At 41.3% G+C, this 13,648-nt stretch overlaps 1 protein-coding gene across 1 annotated transcript; it reads right to left on the bottom strand.

The window, feature by feature from the left end:
* Nucleotides 1-2,881: 2,881 nt before the first annotated feature.
* On the bottom strand, nucleotides 2,882-12,577 carry ODAPH (odontogenesis associated phosphoprotein). The gene is made up of 3 exons (XM_043906890.1): nucleotides 12,511-12,577; nucleotides 3,110-3,246; nucleotides 2,882-2,965 (listed from the first exon to the last, which is right to left on the bottom strand). Exons 1-3 carry the CDS (start codon nucleotides 12,575-12,577, stop codon nucleotides 2,882-2,884), a joined length of 288 nt encoding a protein of 95 aa, XP_043762825.1.
* Between the last annotated feature and the right edge of the window lie 1,071 nt (nucleotides 12,578-13,648).

Below are 13,648 nucleotides of genomic sequence, written 5' to 3' on the forward strand. Positions count from 1 at the left end.
AATGTACTAACCCAAACTCACAAGGATCTTCCCCGATGGCTCAGTGGGGGAAGAATCCGCCTGCAATGTAGGAGACCTGGGTTCAGTCCCTGGGTCAGGAAGATCCCCTGGAGAAGGGAATAGCTACCCACTCCAGTATTCCTGCCTGGAGAATCCCATGGATAGAGGAGCCTGGCAGGCTACACTCCAAAGAGTCCAAAAGAGTCAGACATGACCGAGCAATAATATTTGGATTTGAAAACTCACAAAGGTCTATACTTTTAATTGGGGTTGTGGGCTGTTTCTCAGGTAGGCTATTCTATGCATGTTCAAGGGTAAGAAATGATGTAATTTTATCTGAAGCCATTTTGAAAAAGGGTCTTACTGTGAAATACCCCAGGAGTAGCTCACTTTCTATAATGGATGCACTGAAGCTGTTACACCCTTTTTAGTTTGTCTTAGTTTTCCTGAGGTTTATAGATCACTAACAAGGCCTTCAGGGATTGGATTTCAGAGCAGTCATATACTGGATTTCATGGCGACCCCTACAGTCCATGGGGTCGCAAAGAATCGCACGTGACTGAACCATGCTGAGATACTGGATTGCCAGAGTTCAAAAGGCCTGTCAGAAGCAGGTTGGTTTTGGGCGATGGAGTGCGGTGAGCTCACCGAACAGCTGGGTGAGAGGTGGGAGTGAGAGGTAATGAAGCAGGAGGTCCAGGGAGGGAGGTGAGGTTCAGATACAGCACTGATCTGTCTTCAGGTTTGCCCAAGGTTGGCCCTTTCTGGATTATGCCCCATTAACCAAAAGGAAAGCCAATGAGCGAGCAAGTTTATTACAAAATATAGATCCTTTTTTTTTTTTAACTTAATGAGGATTTCAAATACAGGTTTACTTAAGCTTGTGATTTCTAAGCAAATATCTGTTCTGAGGATGAAAATTTGCTATATAGTAAAGAAAAAAGTGTTTTTCTTTTTATCTTTTAATATAGTAAGGAAACAGAGCATGATGACTTTATATCTCTCTCCATTTCCCGGGCAACATTCCCAGCATCTTCATGTCTTTGTGTGCCCCCAAACCCCCACTTCTTTTCCTTCGTAGAAGCAGCAGCAGCAAATTTGCACAAAGTTTTTGGGAGGAACAGATGTAAGCCACTGATCACATATGAGAAACCAAGGTTCCTATGTTATAGGCAAGGTGAACAGCACAAAAAGGAGGCAGTATTTTACAGAAAGCCTAAAGAAATGTCAATAACAATGGAAGACAGCCTGTGGGATTTGTTGTTTATGTTGCCTTCTCAGTATACAAGGTTCCTATAGTTAACTAAATTTGTGTCTGTGGCGTTCTAGAGTTACTAGAACATCCCCTACTTGAATTTTGAGCCTAGAATCATGTTGAAAGTTTTAGGGGAAGTATATAATTTAAACTAGTATCTATATGTATGAAGAGAAGAGAAGGGGAACCCACTCCAGTATTTTTGCCTGGAGAATCCCACGGACAGAGGAACCTGATGAGCTACAGTCCCTAGGGTCACAAACAGTTGGATACGACCAAAGGGACTTAGCATGAATATGTAGATAACAGGAGAAACAGTGAAAATTAGATCAAACTAATTTTCACTGGTGGCTTAAACAGTTAACATTAAAGTATATTTAGATATTGCAGTTTAAAAAGAACTTTTTTGGTTAGGTAATTTAGTTTATAGTATCTTTAAAACAGTACCTGTTGTTAAACTCCCCATAGCTTTTTGTTTTAATCTTTATAATTTCTTTTTGTTGTTAGAAAACTGAGCAGATCTTGAAAGTTCTCTTCACAAGAAAGAAGTTTTGTAATTATGTATGGTAACAGATGTTAACTGAACTATTGTGGTAATCATTTTGCAATATATACAAATATTGAATCATTATATATAACCTGGAACCAATATATTATGTCAGTTAAAAATGAATGAATAGTGGGGGGACTCTCCCCACTCCGCAGCCCCACCGTGAAGGTCGGTTTCTGACCGGAAGGCTAGACCCTGAGGTCCTCACAGCTGAGGGCCAGCCTGGGAGGCCACAGGGAGGCAGGATTGATTTCTGCTCACCAGAGCCCCTGTAGGGTCCAGGCCCGCGGGTGCATTCCTGGGGGCGGGGGACGCGTCTTCCTCCTCCACTGGTTCCCTTTCCTGCAGGTGAGAGCTGGACCTGGCCACAATGGACACTGGGCTTTGGCTGGACAGACACAGGGGTGAATGAACCAGTAATGAATGAATGAATAAATGAATGGAAAGGGAAAGTTTCTCAATTGGAGGTGTTCAGTCATTTTTTAAAAATGATTTTTCAATATATATGTTTTAAAATATGATTAATGGGAAAATCTGAAAAACAGAGAAAAATAAAAAAGGTTATGGACAGTCAAAAAAAAAAAAAAAAAAAATGAATGAATAACCACTGCCAAATAGGATAAAACAAAACTTTCTGTCTTTATAATTTCTTTTAAAGATCACTTTGTAAATATGCCTTGCTTTGTGAGTTTTCCAGTAAGCATAAAAGGGTGTCATTAATGTCTCCATTTGGTTTGTAGCAGTCTCAATTTATTTAAATGCTCTTCACTGTGACTTAGAAGATGGAGCTGATTCTTCCCGTATCGCAAGATGATAGGAATTATGGGAACCACTCATTTTAGAACTTTTCTTGCATAAACATGCTGTGATCATAAAAAGTAAAGGATAAGAATAATGTAGTTATTGCTTCTATTTTGTTATCATGAATAACCTATAAACCAATACGTTCACTGCTGACAAGGAGAACAATTTCCAGTCAGTGGAGTTTAAGATGCATAATTTTCCAACCCAATTGTTTTAGTTGAAAACTGAAAGCATAAATCTTTTTCCAGTCTTTTCTGAGGCCTTAGCTTCTTTTACTTCAGCACATTTGGGGCTTCTCTCTTTTCTCTGCTTTCCTCAGAGGAACTTCCTCTCCAGAGTCTTCTCCTGGGGAAATAATTGTAATAAGGAGGAAGGCGACTGTGTGGACAAAAATATGGGTGGAATTGAAAATGGTGGTTCCACGTTGGAGGAGGGTAAGGCCTGTATGGAAACCTAATGTAGACTTGGGACCATCGTGGTGGGAAAAAATGGAAGGGACACCTGGGTGTCCTGGTGATGGGCTGGGTCCTCGTCACTGGGTTCCTTGTGGCAGGGGGAGGGGTGAGTGTAAAGATCTCACAGTCTGTAGGGTGCGCATTATTTTGTGAATCTCCAGGAGGAGTGACCACTTCTTGTCCTGTGGGGAGAAAAGTACATGTCAGGAAATAGGCCTGATGGCAGGAACAGAGGGGAAAGTCTTCAGGTGTAGCAGAGGAAAAAGAATGGAAGGGAGAATTCTAGAGTCTCCCTAAAGCATGTTTGAGAGAACTGTCTAGGTCAGTAAAATGAGACATGGACACTTCTTGTGACCCATAAATTCCATGCTGGAGAATTTACCCACGAGAAATGAGTGCGTATGTCTACAGAAGATGAGTTCAAAAAAAATTTTTTTTAAGCAGCTTTTTTTTGGCCACACTGTGGGGTTTGTGGGATCTTAGTTCTCTGACCAAGGATCAAACCTGTGCCCCCTGCAGTGGAAGTGCAGAGTCTTAACCACAAGACCACCAAGGAAATCCTCATAGCACTCTTATTCATATTAACCTAACCCTGGAAACCATCAGTGGGCTCCCTCATGGCTCAGATGGTAAAGAATACGCCTGCAATGTGGGAGACTTGGGTTGGGAAGATCCCCTGGAGGAGGGCATGGCTACCCACTCCAGTATTCTGCCTGGAGAATCCCATGGACAGAGGACCCTGGTGGGCTACGGTACAAAGGATCACAAAGAGTTGTACATGACTGAAGCCACTAAGTACATACACACAGAAACCATCAATAGGTGAGGATAAATAAACTATGTATTCATACAATAAAATACTACTCAGCAATAAAGAGCAAGAATTATGAATACAACAACATGGATGTATCCTACGATGCTATGTTGAGCCAAAGAGGTTAGACACAAAAGAGTATGCACTGTAAGATTCCAATTATATGAAGTTCAAGAACAAGCAAAATTATGTTAATCTATGAGAGATGTTCTAGCTGGATTTAGAATAGGCAAAGGAACAAGAGATCAAATTGCCAACATTTGCTGGATCATCAAAAAAGCAAGAGAGTTCCAGAAAAACATCTACTTCTGCTTTATTGACTATGCCAAAGCCTTTGATTGTGTGGATCACAACAAACTGTGAAAGTTCTTAAAGAGATGGGAATACCAGACCACCTGACCTGCCTCCTGAGAAATCTGTATGCAGGTCAAGAAGCAACAGTTAGAACTGGACATGGAACAGCAGACTGGTTCCAAATGGGAAAGGAGTACGTCAAGGCTCTATACTGTCAGCTAGGTTATGTAACTTCTATGCAGAGTACATCATGTGAAATGCCAGGATAGATGAAGCACAAGCTAGAACCAAGATTTCCGGGAGAAATATCAATAACCTCAGATATGCAGGTGACACCACCCTTATGGCAGAAAGTAAAGAAGAACTAAAGACTCTCTTGGTGAAAGTGAAAGAGGAGAGTGAATAAGGGGGAATCAGGATGGGGAACACATGTAAATCCATGGCTGACTCATGTCAATGTATGGCAAAAACCACTACAATATTGTAAAGTAATTAGCCTCCAGCTAATAAAAATAAATGAAAAAAAAAGCTAGCTTAAAACTCAACATTCAGAAAACTAAGATCATGGCATCTGGTCCCATCACTTCATGGCAAATAGATGGGGAAATAATGGAAACAGTGAGAGACTTTATTTTTGAGGGCTCCCAAATCCCTGCAGATGGTGACTGCAGCCATGAAATTAAAAGACGCTTACTCCTTGGGAGGAAAGTTATGACCAACTCAGACAGCATATTAAAAAGCAGAGACATTACTTTGTCAACAAAGGTCCATCTAGTCAAAGCTATGGTTTTTCCAGTAGTCACACATGGATGTGAGAGTTGGACTCCAAAGAAAGCTGAGTGCTGAAGAATTGATGCTTTCGAACTGTGGTGTTGGAGAAGACTCTTGAGAGTCCCTTGGACTGCAAGGAGATCCAACCAGTCCATCCTAAAGGAAGTCAGTCCTGCATATTCATTGGAAGGACTGATGCTGAAGCTGAAACTCCAATGCTTTGGCCACCTGATACGAAAAGCTGACTCATTGGAAAAGACCCTGATGCTGTGAAAGATTGAAGGTGGGAGGAGAAAGGGACGACAGAGGATGAGAGGGTTGGATGGCATCACGTATGTGATGGACATGAGTTTGAGTAAGCTCCGGGAGTTGGTGATAGACAGGGCGGCCTGGCATGTTGCAGTCCATGGGGTCGCAGAGTCGGACACGGCTGAGCGACTGAACTGAATGGTTTAAAAAAAGTGAAAAACAGCTTAGGGTTACGTGTAGGTGTTATTTATTGGAGAAAGGAACCAGTGAATTCTTTCGATCTTGATCTGGGTGGTTGTTACATGAATATGGAGATATGCACACACATTTATATTTACACACATACATGTAAATATACACAAAAATATATGTGTACACACATATGATTATATGCACATATGCATATATGTAAAAAGTGATTCATCTGCACTTCTAAGATGTGTGCCTTTTATTGTGCATAAATTATAAATAAATAAGAAAATTTGGTGGGAAAAAAGTGTAACGTTAAGAAAAGTAACTGTCCCCTCGAAGGCTGTTAATCCGAAAGACTTGCTTCACTCTCCCAGCAGTGAAATCGCTCCCTGAAGAGGACAGAGGGAGCTTCTACACACAGCAGAGGAATGACCACTGGGGACCAGCATGACAAGTTTCCGAGAAGAAATTTGGATCAATATCCAGTGTCAAGCTGGATCACTTAATCAAACTGGCTATGAAAAAGCAAGATCTCCTTTAGAAAATTATCCCGTTAGAAAATTATCCTTAGAAACTTTATCCTTTTTTAGAATTTTTTAGATTTTTAGATAATTTTTTAGAAAATTATCCTTAGAAACTTGCCAATACAAGTCTGAAAAGGGCAGCTGAGTGTGAATGATGGAAACAATGAATTCCTCACAGGACTGTTGTTAGACGTTCAACTCTTTCATTGACTGGCCAGTGACCAATCAGATTTCATCCGAGAATCTCAACAAAGAGACACAGTGGAGGGTGTAAGGAGAAGGTGTAGGGGAGAGGCTGAAGTGTCAGGTGTCGGCCAGTTGAATGTTGAATGAACAGAGAAGCCAGTCTTTCCATAGCTGTAAAATGGGGACGGCCTCTCAAAGAGAAAAAGAGACAAGTGCCTATGTGGTAACAGGGTGATTTTAAGAGTAGCCTTGGCTCTTGACTTTCCAGGGTTGGTCTTTTTGAAGGCTGGCTGTACTTAAGTTTCTTGGAAATATCTTTATAATAATCACCTCTATTATTTTGTTAATCCACCTTGAATGGGTGAATTAAATACTAACTCTTTCTCCCATATCCGCTCAGGCTACTGAGCATTAAAATGTTATGGTTGAAGCTGGATTAAGACATTTCAAACTACAGAAGATGACTTAATGCCATATCACTCATTCTTTCTGTCGGAGACAGGAAAAAGAAAAGCAGGCCCCGGCAAGGGCCACAAAAGAAATTTATAATTATTGATAAACTGGATGCAAGGCATGAGAGTCTTGGAACAAGTCCAGAGGGAACAGTTCATAATCTTGAAAACAAGATATGATCCTGGGGTCAGAAAACCGACCCCAGACTGTTTCTCAACTGGTGTCTCAGAGTCACATGTTTTACGTATGTGGTGGGAAACCTATAGATAAAAACATTAGTCTTAGTTACTGATTTGTTATTGATTACTGTTTTCTAATTACTCAATGGTTAGTGATCATTTTGTTCTTTGGCCCTGAAGGCCACATGAGTTATAGTTTAACTCCCCGCATATTCTTTCATTCACGGCTGAAAGTATAATAAAGCTGGCTTGGATTCAGTTTCCGCACCTTCACCTTGGAGCGGTGTTGGTCCTCTGATCCTCACTTTTCTCTGAATTCTTGTGTCTCGTTTCTCATTCTCTCGCCGTGTCGTGCTTTCGGAAACCCTGCTTGTCGAGCTGGTCTTGACACTTTCCTCCTATGCAATCAGATTAATTATGAACCTTTTTAAGATAGAAACTTTCTGCTGAGAATCCAGTCACTAGAGAGGAAGCTAGCCTTATTCTTGAGCTCCATTGTGACATTTTGCTATCAGATCAGGTTTAGCTAGGTCTTGGGCTCTGCCACTCAGTAAATTGGATTCTAGTTTTAAAAAACATCCACCCTTTGTGCTCGTTTTACTTCTTAAAACTGAGGCTACTCACCAAATCCTCCTGACGATGGGGTATTAGAGTTGTTAGTGCTTCTCTGACTCTGGGATGTCTAGTGTTTCTTAAAATTAAAAAAATTTTTTATTTTGTTGTTTTTTGACCATGCCACGCAGCATGTGAGACCTTTTTTTTTTTTTTTTTTAAAATAAAAAGTTTTATTGGAGAAAAATAGAACCACCACGTACACAGGGAAAAGAGCACAAAAATTCAACTGATATAGAATGGAAAGTCACAACTACCCAATGTCGTTTGTGATTACTTTTCAATTTCTTAAATGTCTTCCCTCAATTTTTTAAATAGCCTTGACAATTTATTTCAGCTGAAATAGCATCAAGTTTTAAAAAAAATGAAGAGCCTCAGCGAAGGGACCAGCTTTTATGATAACAAAGGTGACACCAAGAGTCTCCTAATAGGACCAATTCTACCAAAAAATTCCTGAAGCACATAACTACTGAGTCTGGTAGAACAAAGTAGCTCAGAGACCATCAGGGATTAGTTAGAACACTGACTCAGACGGTCCACAAATAAGTGTTAGTATTGTCACTAGTGTCGAACTCATGCACTCTTCTTTGGAAACTCAGAGTCTTAACCACTGAACCACCAGAAAATGCCTTGTTTGTCCAGTATTAGTCAATGCTCTCTTCTGACAAATGTTGACAAATACTTTGACAACAATCATCCATGGTCCTGTTCTTTTAAAAAGTTGGTTCCAGATGCCAACAACATCATTTCCTGCTCCCTTTGCCTGGTTTATCTCTATGTAGATTTCATATCTCATTTCCTCAAGGAGGTCTTCCCTCCCCTGCGGCTGGCTTAAGGCCTTTAGCAATATGCTTCCATCGCACCCCGTGAGTCCACTTTCACCATATTTATTGGTCATGTGATTCATATTCAGTGGTTATATTCCTCCTCCACTGATGTATCTGCGAGATCATCGTGCATACCTGGTCTCCTGATCGCTAGCACTGTGCCTATAGTGGACTTGATCAGACTGAGAGAGATCTCAGTTTCCATAATTGCAAAAGTTATCACGTTCCTACCTCTCAGGGATAATGTGATTATTAACAAGCAAATATTTCTCACTATGTAGCATACTGACATGACACCAAATATACTGAATATCAAAAATGAGAACTCTTCTGTAATCTTAATTAGACTAAAGTCAGTCAAATATTTAAATGCAGATGGGAAACGTTTTGAGAGGCAGAATAGCATAGTGTTTAAAAGCACAGGATCTCTTAAGAGAATAGACTGTGTATGATTTCAGTACCTTTAGACCATGAAATTTTTGCATCCTGTTTTACACCCCTGGGTATGTTCCAGTCTCTCCTGGTTCACAGTCTATGGGAACTGGAATAGAACTTGTATTCTGCTGATGTGTGAAAATTGTATAAATCTTAATTATGTTGAATTTGTTCATAATGCTTTTCAGGTCCACTACCTCCTTCAACTTTTCTGTCAATTCATTCTATTAATTTTTGAGAGTTTTCTATTTTAACTCCACTAAAAATCTTAATTTATCTACTTAAAAAATAATTGTAATATACAATGGAACTATATGTAACTTTGTTCTGCATTTTCCAAGTCATCTGAAAATTTTATCATACTTTCTTTTTTTTATCATACTTTCATAATTTTTAAAAACAGCATAGAATCCCTGAGCTCTATGACTTATGTGAGCTCCACCATTTAATAATTATGTTTGACTATTGACAGCTTCCATAACTTAATTGACAGCTTTCTCCCAGTCTGCCTTTCCTTATTTGGAGAAAATAATGCTACTTGTTGGCTTATTGTAGTGTCTAAAATAAGATATGCAAAGTGCTCAGATATGGATGTGAGAATTGGACCGTAAAGAAAACTGAGCACTGAAGAGTTGATGCTTTTGAACTGTGGTGTTGGAGAAGACTCTTGAGAGTCCCTTGGATAGCAAGAAGATCCAACCACTCCATCCTAAAGGGAATCAACCCTGAATATTCATTGGAAGGACTGATGCTGAAACTGAAGCTCCAATAATTTGGCTACCTGATGTGAAGAGCCAACTCATTGGAAAAGACCCTGATGCTGGGAAAGATTGAAGGCGGGAGAAGTGGATGACAGAGGATGAGATGGTTGAATGGCATCACTGACTTGATGGACATGAGTTTGAGTAAGCCCTGGGAGTTGGTGATGGACAGGCAGGCCTGTTGTGCTGCAATCCATGGGGTTGCAAAGAGTGGAACACCACTGAGTGACTGAACTGAACTTAACTGAGCTACTAGGTTATTGATCCTCCATGAAGATGAGGAGGACTGTTGGCTCTATCGGTCACTGAAAGTGAAAGTGAAAGTCTCTCAGTTGTGTCTGACTCTTTGCGACCCCATGGACTATACAGTTCATGGAAATCTCCAGGCCAAAATACTGGAGTGGGTATTCTTTCCCTTCTCCAGGGGATCTTCCCAACCCAGGGATCAAACTGGGGTCTCCTGCATTGCAGGCGGATTCTTTACCAGTTGAGTCACAAGGGGAGCCCAAGAATACTGGAATGGGTAGCCTTTCTATTCTCCAGCAGATCTTCCCAACCCAGTAATCGAACCGGGGTCTCCTGCATTGCAGGTGAATTCTTTACCAACTGTACTCTCAGGGAAGCCCCTATCGGTCATTGCTATAACCAGTCCTTGGCTTAGCGTGAATACTCATGCCCAGTACAGAACATATGAGTTGAATGAGTGGCCAGGCAGGCAGGTGTGGATTGTATTAATGAATGTTGAGTTCATTTCTGTAGATTTTTGCAAGTCTAAGTGAGTATTTCATTCTAGTCTCAGAAAAAAATGAAAAAAAAAATTTTTTTTGGCTACATGGCATGTAAGATCTTATTTCCCAGACCAGAAATCAAACCTATATGCCCTGCAGTTGAAATGTGGAGTCTTACCACTGGACTGCCAAGGAAGTCCTGCCAAACCCAGAAAATTTGCAAAAATAATTTACATTCAAAATTAGAGGATAATAAAATAATCAAGCCAGACTATTGCTGGAGTTTGGACATAAATTTTAAGTGGGTTTATTATAGTCTAGACATGAAATTCATAGTATGCCAACAACTAGTACTTTAAAAAAAACAGTAAGGATGAGATGACCTCTTTTTAGAAAATATAATTACCTGTAGTCTGTGGTTGTTTGGGCAGACAATAGCTGTTTTGTAGTGAGCTACCCTGATTTTTAAGAGAAGTAAGCTTTGTACTTGATGTATAAGTATGCAGTTCTTCTTTTATACATCCTCAGGTGCCTTCAGAGGTGAACCAAAAAGAAATATAAGCCCTGTGATTAACTTGCTCACAATAACTGCAACTTAATTCACTGCACAGACTCACAGAATGACTAGCTATTTTGGTCAAGTCCCTAATTTTACAGATAAAGACTTTGGAGCCCACTTCACACAAGTTCACACAGGCCTCTTTCAATCCTATGCTGTGAGTCTAGTCGACTCAACAGTGTACAGATTACTGTGTTAGGAGCTGCGACAAAGGCAGAGATGAAGAAACAGGGCCTATGGGGGGATGCTACAAATACATGGATCTGTAATACAGAGCATAATGCAGTAAGTACCTTGGGCAATGTGCGAATTGCTATAAGAATTCAAAAATTTCAGGTAGAGGGAGATTACAATTTTAAAACCACGTGTCTTAAGAAAACCATTGTGAAGGCAATACCACAGTGACACTAAACGACATCATATGAAGCAGAATTGTAATAAGCAGGTGAAAGCAGGAGAGGGGGCTAGCCACAGCTGCTGCCATGGAGATGAGAGAGGACGGGGTGAGTTCAGGGACCACACATGTAAGCAAGTGATGACCTGAAACCAGGGCTGCCTGGAGAGAGTGAAGCTGCGTTTGAAGGACTTTGAGGCCAGTGTGAGGGACAGTGGGGGAGAGGGAGCCCAAAACAGAAACCACATTTTAGCAGTGCTTAAAAGAAAACTGAATAAACCTCTAATTTCATTATAACTTATTTAGCTGCATGTTTGTAGGGTTTCCTGAAGAGTGGTTCACTTTCTGGAACCACCAGCTCCGATGGCCCTGCTCCTCTCCACTCCGTTATGAGCTGTGGTGCATGGGAGCAGCAAACTGGCTGGGGGATGACTAGGGTCTACTAGGGTCTGGCTGCAGCCCTGCAAAGTCCCAGGCCACATGAAAGGGATGGAGGGCTCAGTATGACTCCTGGGGCTCTCCTCCTTTTCTTGCCTGTCCCCAGTGTTTGCAAACCGATTCTCTGGCTCAGGCCACCTGGAAATTTTGTAGGGATGGTGGCGAGGAAAGAGAAAGGAGCAGTGGAGAAATTGAATCTCATAGAATCTCAAAGCAAGAAGTCTAGGCTCACCTCCGCAGTGCCAGGACACAACTGTCTAGATGTGATTAAAGCAATTAACAAACAGAAACTGAACACCCACCATGTGCAAATTACCACACCATGGGGAAATCAAAGAGGTAGACACTGCTGTAATTCAGGGGGGAAATTGTTAGCTCCACAACAATAATAGCTAGTATTCATATAGTGCTTGAAGCTTGAAGAGCTTTTCTTGCAGGATAGCTCATTTGGTCCTGCTGTTGCTGCTGCTGCTAAGTCGCTTCAGTCGTATCCGACTCTGTGCGACCCCATAGACGGCAGCCCACCAGGCTCTCCCATCCCTCGGATTCTCCAGGCAAGAACACTGGAGTGGGTTGCCATTTCCTTCTCCAATGAGTGAAAGTGAAAAGTGAAAGTGAATTTGCTCAGTCGTGTCTGACTCCTAGCGACCCCATGGACTGCAGCCTACCAGGCTCCTCCGTCCATGGGATTTTCCAGGCAAGAGTACTGGAGTGGGTGCCACTGCCTTCTCCCATTTGGTCCTAACAACCCTCATAACAATGGATGTCATTCATGCTATCACGTCACACAAGAGGAAATGGATTTCAGAGCAGTTAAGTGCATCTAAAGTCATATAGCTAGGACTGAGACTAGGACCAACATCTTCCGAGGATAAAATTCAGTGTCCTTCTCTTCAACCACACAGGCTGATGGAAGCTGATGTAAATATTTCCAATTCATGGATATGTCATAATCATGGAGCCAAATTCATTCTTTTTACACAGCTTATTAATTAGTGGACCCACAGGAGAATAAAAGCAAAACCCTTACCTTCTGCCACAGTTACCACCAGCCAGCAGACCAACAGCCAGTGGGAGAAGCAGGGTCCGTGAGCCATGGCTTCCACCCTGAGCAGACACTGCCTGGAACCCAGCGTGGCTTTAAAGGGGGTGGGTGAGTCACCCACAGCTTGATTCAGGGAGTTGTATTTGCATAATGGACCACAGCAATCAGGGCCTGTGGTGTGAGGGTAAGAAGTCAGCAAGGAAATACCAGACAGTATTTATCAACCAGAGCCTCTTGTAATGACGGCCAAACATCATTTATCCATCCTTGACTGGAGTTGGATTATGGACAACCACACCTTCGCTATACTTCTAATTCCTTCAGATCTTTTCTTCTCTTTCCTTGTGTGTACAGGTCTCCTCAGCAAGAGAAAGGATCTGTCCAGGAAATATTCCACATTGTTTCCTTCTGTATAGCTTACTTCACAAAGCCAAACAAGAGAGGGCGTTATCCAAAGGCTCAGGGACCGAAGCGGTTTGACGAGGCTGTTCACAGGTTTCAGATCAGGGATTATGTTTTTTCTGCTTTGGTTCAGGAGCCAAGACCACAGTTGAGAAACTGTCTTCTCTAGTAGCCATCATGGTCGTTGTCTAAACAGACATGAAAATTTTGGGAGATTAATTTACTGAGTTGTCCTTTCAGGACTCCCTCTGATTCATCAAATTGCCCCAAAGATGCCCAGTTTTTTTCCTGTCAGCTACTGGAGGAATGGGAGGGGATGGTCACAAGTGATTAAAAGCATGGACCCTTGATCTAAAGATGATCATACTAAGTCAGAAAGACAAATATTGTTTGAAATCCACATGGAATCTAAAATATGGCACAAATGAGCTTATCTATGAAACAGAACAGACTCACAAACACAGAGAACACATCTGTGGTTGCCAAGGGGATGTGGGGAATTGGAGGAGAGATGGATTGGGAGTTTGGGATTAGCAGATGCAAACTTATATATAGAATGGATAAAGAACAAGGTCCCTACTGTGTAGCACAGGGAACTATGTTCAATATCCCGTGATAAACCATAATGGAAAAGAATATGAAAAATGATGCATATAGGTGTATAATTGAGTCACTTTGCTGTATAGTAGAAATTAACACATTGTAAATAAACTATACTTAA

This window comes from Cervus elaphus, chromosome 6 (assembly GCF_910594005.1).
Source record: "Cervus elaphus chromosome 6, mCerEla1.1, whole genome shotgun sequence".
Lineage (NCBI taxonomy): Eukaryota > Metazoa > Chordata > Mammalia > Artiodactyla > Cervidae > Cervus > Cervus elaphus.